This window comes from Sciurus carolinensis, chromosome 10 (assembly GCF_902686445.1).
Source record: "Sciurus carolinensis chromosome 10, mSciCar1.2, whole genome shotgun sequence".
Taxonomy (NCBI): domain Eukaryota; kingdom Metazoa; phylum Chordata; class Mammalia; order Rodentia; family Sciuridae; genus Sciurus; species Sciurus carolinensis.
The window spans coordinates 23,831,563-23,846,596 of NC_062222.1; the positions used below are offsets into that span (position 1 = coordinate 23,831,563).

The following is a 15,034-nucleotide window of genomic DNA, read 5'->3' on the forward strand; positions in this document are numbered from 1 at the left end:
TCAGAAAGGGGACAGCTGTGGTTCTGGGTCTCTTGAGACCACCAAGGACAAATGCAAGATTTCCTAGACACGAAAGGTTTGCACTACTAGCCCCAGGATCCTTAGAGCAGATTGGGATGACAAGCACAGGAAAGACTGTAGGTGAAAGAGTTAAAGGAAAAATGGAAGTCCTACCAGAGGGCATTTACATATCCAAGCAGAAATTTCTAACATCTCTGGGTTTCATATTTTAAAAAATTCACAGAAAAGCCATCTCCTTGGATTATCTCACCAAGGTGTGTACACATACAAACGTACACATTTCTGGAGACGGATGACTTCTCCGTGTAACGCCTGTAAGGCTGCTGTCCTAAGATGTTACCACTCATAAGATGATGATGATGATGATGATGATGATGATGATGATAAAATACAAGAGCTCTGAAGAGAATAAATAAAACTTAACTATATATACAGTGTTTGCAAGTTATAATCAAAGTAGCTAAAATTTGAAAGAAAAAAGTCTTAGCGTTGAAGAGAGAAAGAGAAATCTTTTATGTTTTGTTGGAGAACAATCCCACACTTTACTCCAGAAACTTCTGCAGGGTAAAAATATCAGTTAATTCACCAGTTACATTACTATGACAGTTTACACGGTTTCACTTATACCTAAAGACTACCAAAACTTACTTTTCTTTCCCCCCCCTGTCCTGGGGATTGAACCCAGGACCTTGTGCTTGCAAGGCAAGCACTCTACCAACTGAGCTATCTCCCCAGCCCCAAAACTTTCACACTGATTGAGAAAAATGTATTATTTCCTCCTTGACTTGATGGTTCAGAAATCCCACTGAAATTTTTATCGACTATAGGAAAGAGGAATTAAAAGAAACAAAGAAATCTGAGGACTGGCATCTCTTCACAAAACTCAGCATCCCTAAGTTTTCTAACTTCTATAACAGCAGAATATCCTGACTCAGGAGACCCTTAAAGATATAAACTGTGTTTTCCTTATTGAATTTCAAATATTAAAGCTACTCTCTCACTGGCATGGCTCCTGTGATTTCTCTCATCAGACTGACACTGTGTGACTCTTGTAGGTGACCAAGTCAACTAGTTACAGCAAAATGTTGCCAAGGAAAGCCAATTTTTCTCAAATAAAAAGCTCTCTCCTTCCTGCTTTCGCTCTGGGTTTGGTGGTCAGTCATAATTCTGTCATTCTTTTGTCTCTGGGTCTTTTGTTTACCAGCTCACTTCTCCATTTTAATTTTTAAAGGATTTCACGATAGGTGATGTACCAGTCTCTAAGTCTTTGTTTCCCCTCTTTCCTGTTCAGGAAGAACTCCTGTGGCAATCTGCGTGTGAAATTCTTTGCCTCTTCTGTTCAGAAACACTGCTAGTGGGTCTTTTGATGACTTTCTTCTTGAGACAAAACTGTGAACTCCATTTAAGTTTTATTATAAAACATGTTCATATTACTAATAAACTAGGAAAGAAAGAAGAAAAGCGCATTCGTAATCTTACCACACTAACAGACCATTTTGGTATTCAGTTTCCTCCTACTCTCTTGACTTATGCAAATCTTTTCATCAATAGTTGTAAGCAGAGAATAAGTAACCCAGATCATTTTGCATAATAATTTTTCATTGTAAATTTTTTTTTTGAGAAAGTGTTCTATGTGGTTATAAATTTCATAATCACAATTTTATTGGCTGATTAACACTGCACTGTGTAGATGAATTTTAACTTAAATATTTTACTGGCTGTGGTTCCATCTTTTTGGTAATGTATATGTGTATCTTTCTCTGAACTTTCCCAGCCTTAGCATTATGTTTTCCTTCCTCCACAGGCAATCATGATGCCTGCTGTTCTACTGCTTCCTGTGTTTGAGATGTCTCTCTTCACGTGACAGGTGCCATTCCCCAGGGGAAGGTAGACTCCATATGGCCACCTGTAACAGTTCCTACGAAATTGAGTAAAAATGATTTCTGAGACCGAGGAAAGCTACAGGTATGTGTTGGAAGTAATCTGGAACCAGAATTAGGAGCTGGTTTTAGGAATACCCTGTGGCTCTGAAGTCCATTTTTAAGATTTATTTTATTTATTTTTTAAAATTTTATGGTTAGCTCTCCAAGGTTGGCTTCCTCTCAAGTTTACAGTTTTAAAGCTACAGGAAACAAGATTTTAATATTTTAGAGTCTTCATTAAAGGAAAGTACAAGTAGACTTAGCATATTTACTGGAAGATAGAACAACATGAGGAGTAATTAAGAAAAGAGGAAAGAAGATGGAGTTAGGATCCTTCTGTGGCATTTTTCAGGTCTCTAACGATACCACTTTGGGTTCCAAGTTCCTCATCTGCGAAATGGAAGGGATGGAAGAGGAAGCCCTCTAAGATCCCCTCCTGTTAAGTGGCCAGGGTGCAGTCAAAGCTACAAACACCATGGAGGGCTCATTCTTGGTCCAAAGGCCAGCTAGCTCTGGTCCTGGGTTCCATCCATCTTAGGAGAAACTAAAAGACACGTACAGATCACTCTTTTCAGAACCCTGGTCTGTAAAAGTGAAGTGACTAATTCCCTGGGGGCAGGCTATAGAAAGCAGCCAATTCCCCTGTATCGAGCATCGTGACTCTCCAATCTACTAACCGGGGCGATAGCCAGAAAGGCAGGCTCAGCTTGGGACCAAAAGAGCTGTTATTTTCCTTTCAATTTCTCGGTTGACATTCCCACATCTTCTGCTGTATTTTCCTTTGCATGCAGCCTAAAGCCCAGCAGGTTTTTAAAGAAAAATAAAAGTACTTGCAGGCAGAAGGGAGGGAGTGGATCTAGAGGAAAGGAGGAGAGGCATATTTTACAGCTTTAATTTTTGAGAAATACAACTCGACACACTCGCCTGCCTGCCTGTGTTTCTTCCTTCCTTCCACTTTGTAAGGTAGAGGAGAGTTTGGGGACATGGTTAGAATTGCGTGCAAATCAACTGCAGGAAAAAAAACTACTCCAAAGTGCTCTGGATTTTGTTCCCAAAGTCATGACCATTCACTAGAGAATGATCTTCCAGGTAGCAGGATGCCATCTGTCTTATCTCCTAAGAGTGAAGATGTTGGTTAAAAAGACTGGACAAGCCCTGCTTTGCTGGGAAAACGGGTGAGATCAGAACATATCTAAAAAGGTTTTAAATCTAATTCACATTTTTAACTTTGGAAATCACTTTACATTAAAGGTTAAGCATCACATTATCTTTTTTTAAAAAATATATAATAAAATTACTTGTGTTTCTTTTCCCCAAACTGAAACTAAAACTTAAAATTTCTTTCAAGGTCTTGAAATGGGGGGGATGGAAGGCCTTGAAAGAAATTATAAAAGAAAAAAAAATTACAGCATGTTACCACGATGGCACAATTAAAGTTAATTATTTAATTCATGAACCGGAAGCTATAACTTAAACTATAACTTGAACCTAAGGAAAATATAACTCTCATAAATATCAATTTCCACTCTGCCCAGTTTTGACTCACTACTTTCAATGACCTCAGGATTCCGAGTGAGCTCTCTCTAGTAAAACCTTTTGCCGAAAACCACAAAACCCACCCTGTGTATACAGGAGCCAACAACAAATTGCATGAGTTTTCTATCACATACTGTGCCAAACCTCATTCGCAGGTAATTGTAGGCACAAGGAGAGCATCTGCACACCACAGCCCAATCCCAGATCATCTGGCTATGTACCGTGGACTCTGTAAGTCAGAAATGGCAGCCTGGCCTTCGGGGCCAGCAACAGAGATGAGTGGAACTGCTACTCCCTAGCTGTGTGGTCTAGGAGCCAGCTCATTAGCCTCTCTGTGCCTCCATCTCCTCACTTGTAAAATGGACATATTAATAGTGATGCTGTGAGGCTTAAATGGGAGGACACAAAAAGTGCTCTTGGGGCTCAGAAGATATACCCCAAAGTTCAGCAGCTTGACGAGCTGAGTACCTTGAACGAAAAGGCCAGGTGTCTCTGACCTTCTCTTACCTACCTGTTTCTCACCCCTTCTTCTCCCCCAAAGCGCAGGGAGGGCTTTTTCAGAAATTCCCCATCTACCTGAAGACCAGATCCACCAAAGGGGAGCATGTCTGCCTTCTGTCCTGTGACATTTCATCAACCAAGGAGGAGTGAACTCAGATCACAGAAGAGACTGAAAGTCAAAATCACACCCAGAATCCAGACACACTTGGTCCCAGGCTATTGTCTGTCCTTCAGATACCTTTGTCTCCCCTAGAGGAAGTTCCACTTCCTATGGAATTGTGTAAACCTCCCTCTTCCCTCTCCCTGTGAGGAGGGTGGTTAACTCCCGCCATCTGCTTATGTGTCTGCATGTTGATGCACTTGTATGCCCTTTCTCCTATTAATCTCTGGTCAGACTGTTTTATAGATTGAAATGACCAGGGGACTGAAAGGTAGTTCCCTTCACCCCTCCAGTGCTTACAACATAGCAAGTCCTCAAAAATACCAGCCATTTGCTAATTTATTTGACAAACAGCTATTGAATGCCAATGGATCAGGCGCTGTTCTAGTCACTGGGGATAGAGCAATGAGAAAACACACACAAATTTTTCCCTTGATGGAATTTATATCCCAGCAGAAACATAGTATCTGACACTTCAATTGTAATTACCACTGTTGCTTAACCAATGGGTCACGGTGCCTCCTCAGGATATTTGGTAATTTGAGATATATTTTTAGTTGTCACTACTAGGGGAAAGTGGATTGCCCTGGCATCGAGAAGACAGACACCAGGGATGCTAATGTGACAGAGGCCACCATGTGGAGGGGAGTCCTCTACAAAAACCATCCTGGACAAAATGTCCACAATTGAAGAAGCTGAGAAACCCTGTTCTAAAGGTTACTGAATCAATTAAACAACCCCGAGGGAAGATTTATAAATAGAGTTCTTTTCTTACTATTTTATAATAGGTAACTAAATATTACAAAGTGTAAAATACAATGCATATATGAATATTTATGGTAATAAAACTGATGTAGTCTTTAAAACCTATCTTCCTAGTGTGTGCCTTAAAAAAAAAAATCAGGCCAGGCACTGTGGCGCACACCTGTAATTCCAGAGGCCCAGGAGGCTGAGGCAGGAGGATCTCAAGTTCAAAGTCAGTCTCAGCAATTTAGTGAGGCCCTGAGCAACTTGGCAAGACTCTGTCACAAATTAAAATTAAAATTAATTAATTAATTAAAACTAAGTTGGGAATCTGGCTTAGTGGCTGAGTGCCCCTAGGTTCAATTCCCTAGTATCTGCCGCTGTACCCGCTGCCCTTCCCAAAATAATCAGGGGATGGATTTCATGAAATGGTTTGGGTCCACTCTACAACCAATGGCAGTACCCTTGTACCATCTAGATTTTCAAGTTTACTAATCTTCCTTGATCCTCACACACATGCTTATGGAAGGTGATCTTTTGTGTCACATCTGTGACAATTCTGGTATCAGAACAAGGGAGCTGTGTGGCACATCTGAAACACTAGACCAAGAGCCTGCAAGATTCAGGAACAAGTCTCATCATCGTACTGCTGTGCCATCTCTGGCAAGTCACTTAATTTCTCTGCACTGAAGGCTCACCTTCACCAAAACAACAGACACTGGGAGTAAACCGGGACCATATGTGAGAGTATCTGGAAGTTGCAGTGAACGCTTGCCTCAGTCTAAATACAGCATTCAAAATGCTGCTGTTTCAAGTACTACTCATATTAGGTAGATGCATTCTATATAGAATGTGGCAGAAAGATGAAAAATAACAATGATTAATTGTGTATTCAGAATTCATACCAATCTGTGTTGAAACTTAGTGCAAAAGCAGGAGGCAACATCCAGTGATTAACAATTTCATAGCTTTTGTATATCTGAGAAGTGAGTGCTCAGATGAATTTTATCTTTCCAAGCATGTCTTTGTAAGAATTGTGGATGTGCCTATCTTAACATTTGTTTTCTGTATTTTGAAATCAAGTATGCTCCACATTTTATATGTTTTATATTAGAGATTTCTTTAATGCACACTTGTCAGATATATATATATATAAAACTATATATATGTTTTGTTTTTAGATGTTAAGTGCACGCTCATGTTAGGTACTTACAAAAATTGTTACATTTTTTTCTTATGTAATTCTTTTTTTGTTTGTTTATGTCATTCAAATATAATCTTTCCTTAAACTAAAAAAAAAAAAAAATGTACTACCACTGCCTTCAATGCCACCATAACTGCTGTGGTTTGGGTAAGTGTCCCCAAAGGCCCATGTACTAAAGGCTTGGTTCCAGCCCATGGCACTACTGGGAACTGGTGGAACCTTTAAGAGAAGGGGCCTAATGGGAGGTTTCTAGTCACAGGGGCTGTGCTCTTGAGGGGATCCTGGCACCCCAACTCCTTTCTGTGCCTCTCTGGTGCCTTGGGCATGAGAGGAAGAGTTTTGCCATATGAAACCACCATAATGTACCACCTTGCCACAGGCCCAATACCAACAGTTGATTAACAGTGAACTGAAACATCTAAAACTGTGAGCCTGACATATAGTAGGTAAACCTTTTCACTTCATAAGCTGATCATCTCAGGTTTTTGTTACAGTAGTAGAAAGTTGACTAATACAGCCGTCGCAAGGTAATATGCACTTAGTGATCACTTTCTTTTCATTGTACATTTACTTATTTAATCCTTTCCACAGACCAAGAGATGGATATGTTGGTCCATCCAGGATAAAGATAAGGGAACTGGGGAACTGGCAAGGGGCAACCTGCCTGAGGTTACAGGTCAGTGAATCGGCAGAACGAGGGACCCACCTACATAGTCTGGTTCCAGAACTTGTCCTCTAAACCTGGGTGGGTCTTTCTCTGAGATGGCAAGACACTTGAGACATGCCCTTATACCAGCTGCCTTGCCTGGCAAAGGTCACTTCCTCTTGACCTCAAAGAGCTGACCTGCTCCACAGGTAGTCACATTTATCCCTACACCTGACCAGCCATCCAGCTGACTCACTCATCAAAGGAAAGAAGAATAAAGTCTCACTTTATTACTGTTTTGAATCACTTTATTTCTTTCCAATAGTTAATACGTGTACACAATGTAGAATTTCAACACATTTGGAGATACGAAAGGATATATGGTGACAATCAGTTCTCCTTCCCATTTTTGCATTCCAGCTACCTAAGTCCTTTCCACTGAGACAAGTACTATCACTAGTTTCTTGAATAAGATTCCAGAAATCTTGTTTTTTTTCTAAAATAGACCTATGGCTTGTAGCATACAAAATAACTTTTGCAAACTGACTTTTATTTGCTAGACAACAGTTCAGCTTAGTCCATATAAGTGTATATAGACTCCCCTTTCTTTTCATTAATGTTATATGAGTACTATGAAATTTATTTAATCAGTCCTGCATAGATGAATATTTTTATTTCTCATCAACAATGCTACAACGTGTATTTTATGCACATAACATTTCTTACATTGCAAGAATATATTTGGATAAATTCCCAAAAGTAGAACTGTTGAGTCAAAGGGTATGTGCCTTTTAACATTTTATTGAAATAGCTAAATTGCTCTCCATTGGGATTATACCAATTTATACTCCTACCTAAGATGCATGAGATCACTACTGAGTTTGACTTTATTTCTATATTCTCATAAAATCATGTCATAAAAAAGTTTTGCCTATGCCAATTGGTAAAAAACTCTCATTACATTTTAAATTTCTCTTAGTGTGATTAGATTTAGGATTTCTTCATGTGCTTCAAGGATGAGTTGGACATCTTTCATCTGTGAATGTTCTATTCATAACATTTACCCATTTTTCTAATGAGACGGGTTTTTTCCTTAGGGAATTGTAGGAGTTCTTTATCTACGAGAGACATAAACTCTTTGTATGTAAGTTACAAGTATTTTTGTCCAGTTTTTTATTGTTTATCATTGCAGCAATACTAGAGCTATAAATAGTACTAATTTTTCCATTTTTTGCTTTTGTATCTTCAGATTTTATTTTATACTTGGTAGGTCTCCTATACTTAGCATTTAAAAATACAGGTTTTCTTTTAGTACTTCTGTGGTTATTTTTCAAAGTTTATTTTTAAAGTGCCAGAATTTATTTTTGTGTACAGTAAGAGTTTGGATTAAACATTCTCATTCCCAGATGATTATGCTGGTGTTACAATACTTTTTTATTGAATACTCCATTACTGCCCCACTGATTTGAAATGCCAACTTTCTTACATACAAAATTCCCGCATTAACTGGATCTATTTCTTTCTGTTAATCTTAAACATATACCACAGATCATTTTAATTACTGCAACTGTGTACTGTTTTATTGTCTGGTAGGGCTAGTTCCCTGCATTTTCTGTCTTTCCAGAATTTTCCTGGCTGTTTTTTAGGAATTTAGAATCCTCAAGTGGTATTTTTCTTAGGAAATTAGTTATTAAACTAACTTTAGGATGTTGATTCTTCCTATCGATAAACACTGTACTCTTTTTTCATCTTTTACCCTCTCCCCCTGTTTTGGTGAGCTTCTGTAACATTTCAAAGTTTTTCCTTCATATAGGTTACCCTTGGAGTTAGGAATGTGTTACTATCTGTTTAATGTTATCATGTACAGGTCTTATTTCTAAATAGATATGACAATAAAAACCATTAGCTGTGTTTTTTTTAAATTTAAAAAGTCATTCATTTTCATGATTTTGTTTTGGTTAAACACCTACTTCTTGAAACAATTTCAGGCTTGAAAAATTCAGTAGACTATGACACACAATGCATCTTCTTTTAATTCCAGCTAAGACATACTTTCCTCCTAAAATGTTTTGGCTTGAAAATAGAACTTACTAGATATTTAGAAAACCTTTGCTCCATGTTAGCTTCACCTTCAATTGTGGGAGTAGATAGAGTCTAGTGGTGTTATATTACATTTTAACAATTTTTATGAAACTAAAACCACAAGACTTACCTCCTAGGTTCATTCCAGCTTGAAGACATTTCTGAAGCCTGCAGGCAGGACAATTCTTTCGTCGAATCTTATCAATGATGCAGTCATTCCTTCCAGCACATAAATAGTTGTGTTGCCCTGATTTAATAATAAAAAGCAATTGTTAGAATAAGCACTATTACAGTAGTATAAAATACTAATGGCTATAATCAGAATATAAAATTTCCCTTTTCCTACCTTGAAATCTCTTCTTCAAAATACAAGGCAAATATGATTTATGGATAACACAGTCAGCTTGATGCAGCTGAGATTTTGGTGTATGTGTGGTAACACTACCTGTACTTCTAAGCAGGCATCGTGCAAGAGCAACCTTGTTGATGGAGTCAGGAAATGGTGAATTTCCTTCGGACATCACAACAGCACCAATCCAAAAGCCCTACCACAGCTCTCTAAGCTGAGATGCCTGCCCACCATTGACAGATGCGATTTCACTGGGAAGACTTCCAAATGACACCACTGGAGATATTTAACTCTTTCATTCCGTAAACCAATGGAAAACTGAACATGAATCAGACATAGGTGTGGCGCAGGCTTGAAGAGTGGCATCTACTGGCAAAATATGAAACTGTAACCTAGCTCTATTATTCACTTATTTATTTCAAAATATTCACTGAACATCCACTGGTACTAAACACTAGCAGAAGCACTGGAGATGCAACAATGAATCAGACAGACAAAAGTCTCTGCTATGGTTAACTTCCATTAATTTGGGGGAGACAGACAATAGACAAGGTAATAAGTAAAATGTCTATAAAAGGGTAGACAGTAGCCAGGCGTGGTGGCCCATGCCTGTAATTCTAGAGGCTTGGGAGGCTGAAGTAGGAGGATCTCGAGTTCAAAGCCAGCCTCAGAAACTTAGTGAGGCCCTAAGCAACTCAGTGAAACTCTGTCTCTAAATAAAATATGAAAAAAGGGCTGGGGATCTGGCTCAGTAGTTAAGAGCCCCTGGGTTCAACCCCTGGTACTGAAAAAAAAATTAGTTCTAATTATACAAAACATTAGGATTCATTTTGACATAATTATAAAGGTATGAAATGTAATTTTCTCTAATTCAGTCCCTAACACTTCCCCTTTCCATCCTTCCCTCCCTTCCTCTGTTCCTTTCCCTTTACTGATCTTTCTGCTATTTACTTACAGGTTTTTTTTTTTAAACTATTGCCTTGTGGATATATATAATAATGAGATTCATGGTGGTATACTCATATATCTACACAGAAAAAGGAAAATTAGGTCAGATCACTGCACTGTTCTTCACTTATCCTGCCCCTCCTCCCCCTCAATCCCCTTTCTCTGCTCCACTGATCTTTCTTCTATTTTGGTGGAATTCCTCCCCTCCCACTCCCACCTTTTCTTTTCTTTTTTTCCTTTCTTATTTTGGACTAGCTTTTACACATCAGAGAAAACGTCTGACCTCTGACTCTCTGGCTCTGGCTTTATTACAGTTACCATTCTGGTCTCCAGTTCCATCAATTTACCAGCCAATGCCACAATTGCATAGTTCTTTATGGCTGAGTAATACTCCACTGTATATATAGACACATTTTCTTTATCTATTCATCAGTCGAAGGACACTTAGGCTGATTCCACATCATAGCTACTGTGAAATGAAGGTCTAAAGAGACTACAGTCTAACTGTGTGAACAGCAACCCATTAACGTAACATTTCATGTTGCATGATATCACAGAGCAGAGGCTCCAACTTTTAAAACAAAAATTTAAAGTCCTACTAGAGTGTCGCCTTACTTAAGCCATAGAATGAGCATCAGCATAGGAGAATTTTAAGAAACCGTCAGAGATGTGGCATAAAAAATTTCATACAATTCTGTCATTTATATTTTTAGTTGTACAAACCTTAAGTACTTAAGTGGTACTGACACAAATGTATAATGTGTGTCCTGCCCCTTAATTCACATTCAAATAATATCAACAGACAACAAAAAGAGAGTGCATCTAGAAGACTCGAGAGTTTCAATCATGTCCTTTTTAAACACTGTGCTTGCCTGGTGTCGAGACGGCTAAGCCAGAGTAAGTCACATCTGAGGTTCTGTGGGGTAAATGGTTTTCTACTAACCTAGGACAGACGATCAGAATGCTGGGCACTAGACAGTGGTGGCCTTGAGTGACAAGTTAAGACACCGAGATTTCTATCAGCAGGCATTGGGGTGTCACTGTGGATTCCAGAGCAGTGTTTTAGAGATATTCATCTTAGGGTTACGTAGCAGGTACGCAGCATGGAAGGGACACTACCAAACGTCCACACAAAAGTTCTCGGAGATGGGCTCTGTGCACGCTAGGTGCTGTTTGTTAGTTGGAATATGCATACCCAAGAATCATCCTGGGTTAAAAAGAAATCTCAGTGGTCAAGAAGAAAGACTTATTTCTCATTTAAGTTACGTCCAGTGAGAGGGGAGTTCTAGTTATGTCCGATAAACCTCCCACGGATACTTATAAACTGCCCAGCAAAGAAGGGGGGTGAAAGGCTTGAGGGCTTTCAGGAGTGACCAAGAGCAGACAGAAGCTGGCGGAAAACTGACTCCTGAAAAGAGAATCACTCTAGGTGAGAGGCCTCCATGGAACAGCTTCTACCCTGAGTGCATGGTTCTTCCTGATGTCCGTGATGAGTGGCTAGAAGCCAAGCAAAAGGTTTCAGCTTATTGGCCTCAGAAGGTAGAGAACAGACTTTGGGACTGCTAAAAAGGACAGAAATTGGAGAAAATTCTGGAAAGGAAGGTAGGGGCGTGGCTGGAAGATAAAATATACACATTAACTCCCCTGAACCTGTTGGGAGACTTCAGAAATGATCACAAGACTCCAAAGGTTTCAGGGGTAAAATAACAATTTAAGGTTGAGAAAGAGAAGCAGACATTTAAGGGGTTGCCCACCATGGGTAGACAGTTTAAATCCCAGTAGATTAAGAATGTTCAATAAATACTTCAGACGTTCCATTGAAATTCCAGAAGGTTCATGCCTAGGAAGAAATGCTATATCCCATGAATAAGCCAAAACAGACTTATTAAAAAATTTTTTTAAAAGTCAAGCGTAAACTCTGGATTTAATTGAGTTCAGGATTTAATTGAATACTAGATCAAAATGCAATATCTCTCAAAGAAATAGAATATAATTCAGAGTCTCCAGAATGTCCAAATTTCAATAACTCTTAAAAATATATAAAAACAGCAGGGTGCAGAGGCACAAGCCTGTAATCCTAGCAGCTAAGGAGGCTGAGGCAAGAGGATCACAAGTTCAAAGTCACCCTTAGCAATACAACAAGACCCTAAGTAACTTAGTGAGCCTCTGTCTAAAAACAAAAAAAGTGAAAAGAGGTTGGGATGTAGCGTAGTGGTTAAATGCTTCAATTGCTGGTACCAAAGTCACACACACACACACACACACACACATGTACAAATACATGTATATATGTATATATATATATATATATAAATACATATATACACACACATGCATATATAAACAGAATACTGTAAACCCAGGTGAATAGAAAAATTAGTTAGAAAACATTAATAGAAACAGATTCACTAATAACCTAGAGGTTGAAATGAGCAAATAAGGATTTTAAAATTGATGTTAGAATATATTAGAAAAGATGACTAAAAGGGGTAAAGAAACAGGTGAGTTAGTGACTTAAAACCTGTAGAAAATAAAACATACATAGACAAATGGAAAAGCATAGTGTCTAAAATAAAATAAGTATTGGCCGGAATCAACAATATACAGGACACAGAACATGAATTGATCAATGAAGTTACATAAATGTGAATAGAAATCAACCAAATTGAAACACAAAGAGGAAAAAATATAAAAAATAAATGACTGAGGCATCAGTGGTCTGTGGGGCAAATTAGCAATTTAATATACATGCCATTAGAATTCCAGAAGGAAAGAAGAGAGAGAGCAGGTCAGGATTAATATATGAAAACCCCCACATTTAAATTTAAAATTGTCAAAAGACAAATACAAAGAAAATTAGAGGCACAACATAGTTATATTTCTGAAATAAAGTATGAAGAGAAAGTCTTAAAAGCAGCCAGGGATGGAGGGGAGAATAATCTTATACAAAGAGAAAAAAGATAAGAGTAATAATCAATTTTTTGTCAAAACAACTGAGGCCAGGAGACAATGCAAATATCTTTATATACTGCCAACTTAGAATTCTACAACTACTCAAAATATTTCTCAAAATGAAGGTAAAATCTTATAAAATCTTTATTTTACCTTTTTTATTTATATTTTTTTTGCTAAGTAAGAGTTAAAAATAACTTGTCACAAGTAGACTACAAGAAATGACAAGTTCTTCATGCTTAAGTAAAATGATACTCAATAGAAATTTGGATAAACAGAAAAGAAAGCAGAGAATTTAAAATGGTACCTATATGGGAAGTTTTTTAGAAATTTTCTCTAAATTCCTTAAAAAGTCAAATGTCTGTTTCATATAAAAACAACAAATACACATTATGGGGATACACACACACACACACACACACACACACACTGAGTTCAGGATTTAATTGACAACTAGATACACACACACACACACACACACACACACACCAAACAAAAAAAAAAAAAAAATCTGTCAACACAGCACTAAGAACAGGATGGGATATAAATGAAATTCCATTGCTGCAAATTCCTTACATTAAATTTGAAATGGTATGAACTAACTCAAGGTAGAACATGAAAAGTAAAGAATGTATTCTGTGATCTCTAAAGCAATTTCTCAAACTATGCTTCCAAAACTAGTTGTATCAGAGTCACCTAAAAACCTATCAGAAATTTAAATTCATAGTCCCAGGCTGGGGTTGTAGCTCAGTGGTAGAGTGCTTGCCTGGCATGTGTAAGGAACTGGGTTCAATTCTCAGTACTACATATAAATAAATAAAAGTAGCGTGTCCATCTGCAACTAAAAATTACTTTAAAAAAATAAATTCACAGTCCCCCCTCCAAACCTATTAACTTACAACACTGTTTTATATAACCAAAATCTAATGCACACTAATGTTTGAGAAACACTGCCATGAAGCAACCCATAGGAAAGGTAAAAGGAAATGTAGCACAAGAGAAAATAGAGGTATAATATGAAACACTGAAAAAGTATTCAAGACATAAAAAAAAGTATTCAAAGACATAAAAGAAAAAGCAAATGAACAAATAACACAAGGAACAAAAAGAAAACAAATAACAAAAGATAAAAGCCCAAGTACAGAACAATCCCATTAAATATAAATGGTCTAAACCCTTAAAAGTCAAAGATAGTAGACTAGATTTAAAAAGCAAGACCTAAGGACATGTTAAGATATATTTTAAGTAAAACAAACAGACAAAACACTGACAGGTTATAGGTTAAAGGATAAAAATATACATATGAAGCAAACAGTAAGCATGAGAGATGATGTGATTATATTAAAAATCAGAGAAGGAAGACTTTAAGATGAAGAATAATGGCAAAGATAAAGAGTACCATTTTATACTGATCAGAATGAGATATAATGATCCCAAATATCTAGGTATCTAATAGCAGTTTCCAAATCCATAAGGCAAAAACTTGAGAAAAAATGACAGGAAAAAGATAAACCCAAAATCAAAGTTGGAAAATTTAAAACCTTTCTCTCAGCAAAGAATAGAAATATTTTTAAAAAAAAAATCAGAAAGGAGACAGTAGATTTGAACAATATTATCAAATACTTTGACCTTATCGGCATTTAGGTCACATAATTGCATAATATACATTTTTTTTTCAAGTGCATATGGATCAGTGAGACAGGACATACCCTGAACTATGAAGCAATCTCAAATTTTAAAAGGACTGAAACACATAATGGTGTTTGGACCATAAGGGTATTCAGTTAGAAATCAGCAACAAAGAGATACCTAAATGAGTCTCTCTGATTGGAAAATTAAGCAATACAACACTTCTGTATAATCCATGGGCCAGAGAGGAAACCACAAGGGAAATGACTTTCAAATGAAATGATGATGATAATTCAACACATTAAATTTATGGGATACAGCTTAAAGAGTACTTGGGGAA

At 37.5% G+C, this 15,034-nt stretch overlaps 1 protein-coding gene across 3 annotated transcripts in view; it reads right to left on the minus strand.

Moving 5' to 3' along the window:
• LOC124995063 (mineralocorticoid receptor) overlaps positions 1–15,034 on the minus strand; it is a 270,857-nt gene that overhangs the window by 23,424 nt on the left and 232,399 nt on the right. For all 3 annotated transcript variants that reach the window (XM_047567502.1, XM_047567501.1, XM_047567503.1), the window contains exon 4: positions 8,947–9,063. In XM_047567502.1, coding sequence (XP_047423458.1) covers positions 8,947–9,063 — 117 coding nt within the window. The remainder of the gene's footprint in view (positions 1–8,946; positions 9,064–15,034) is intronic.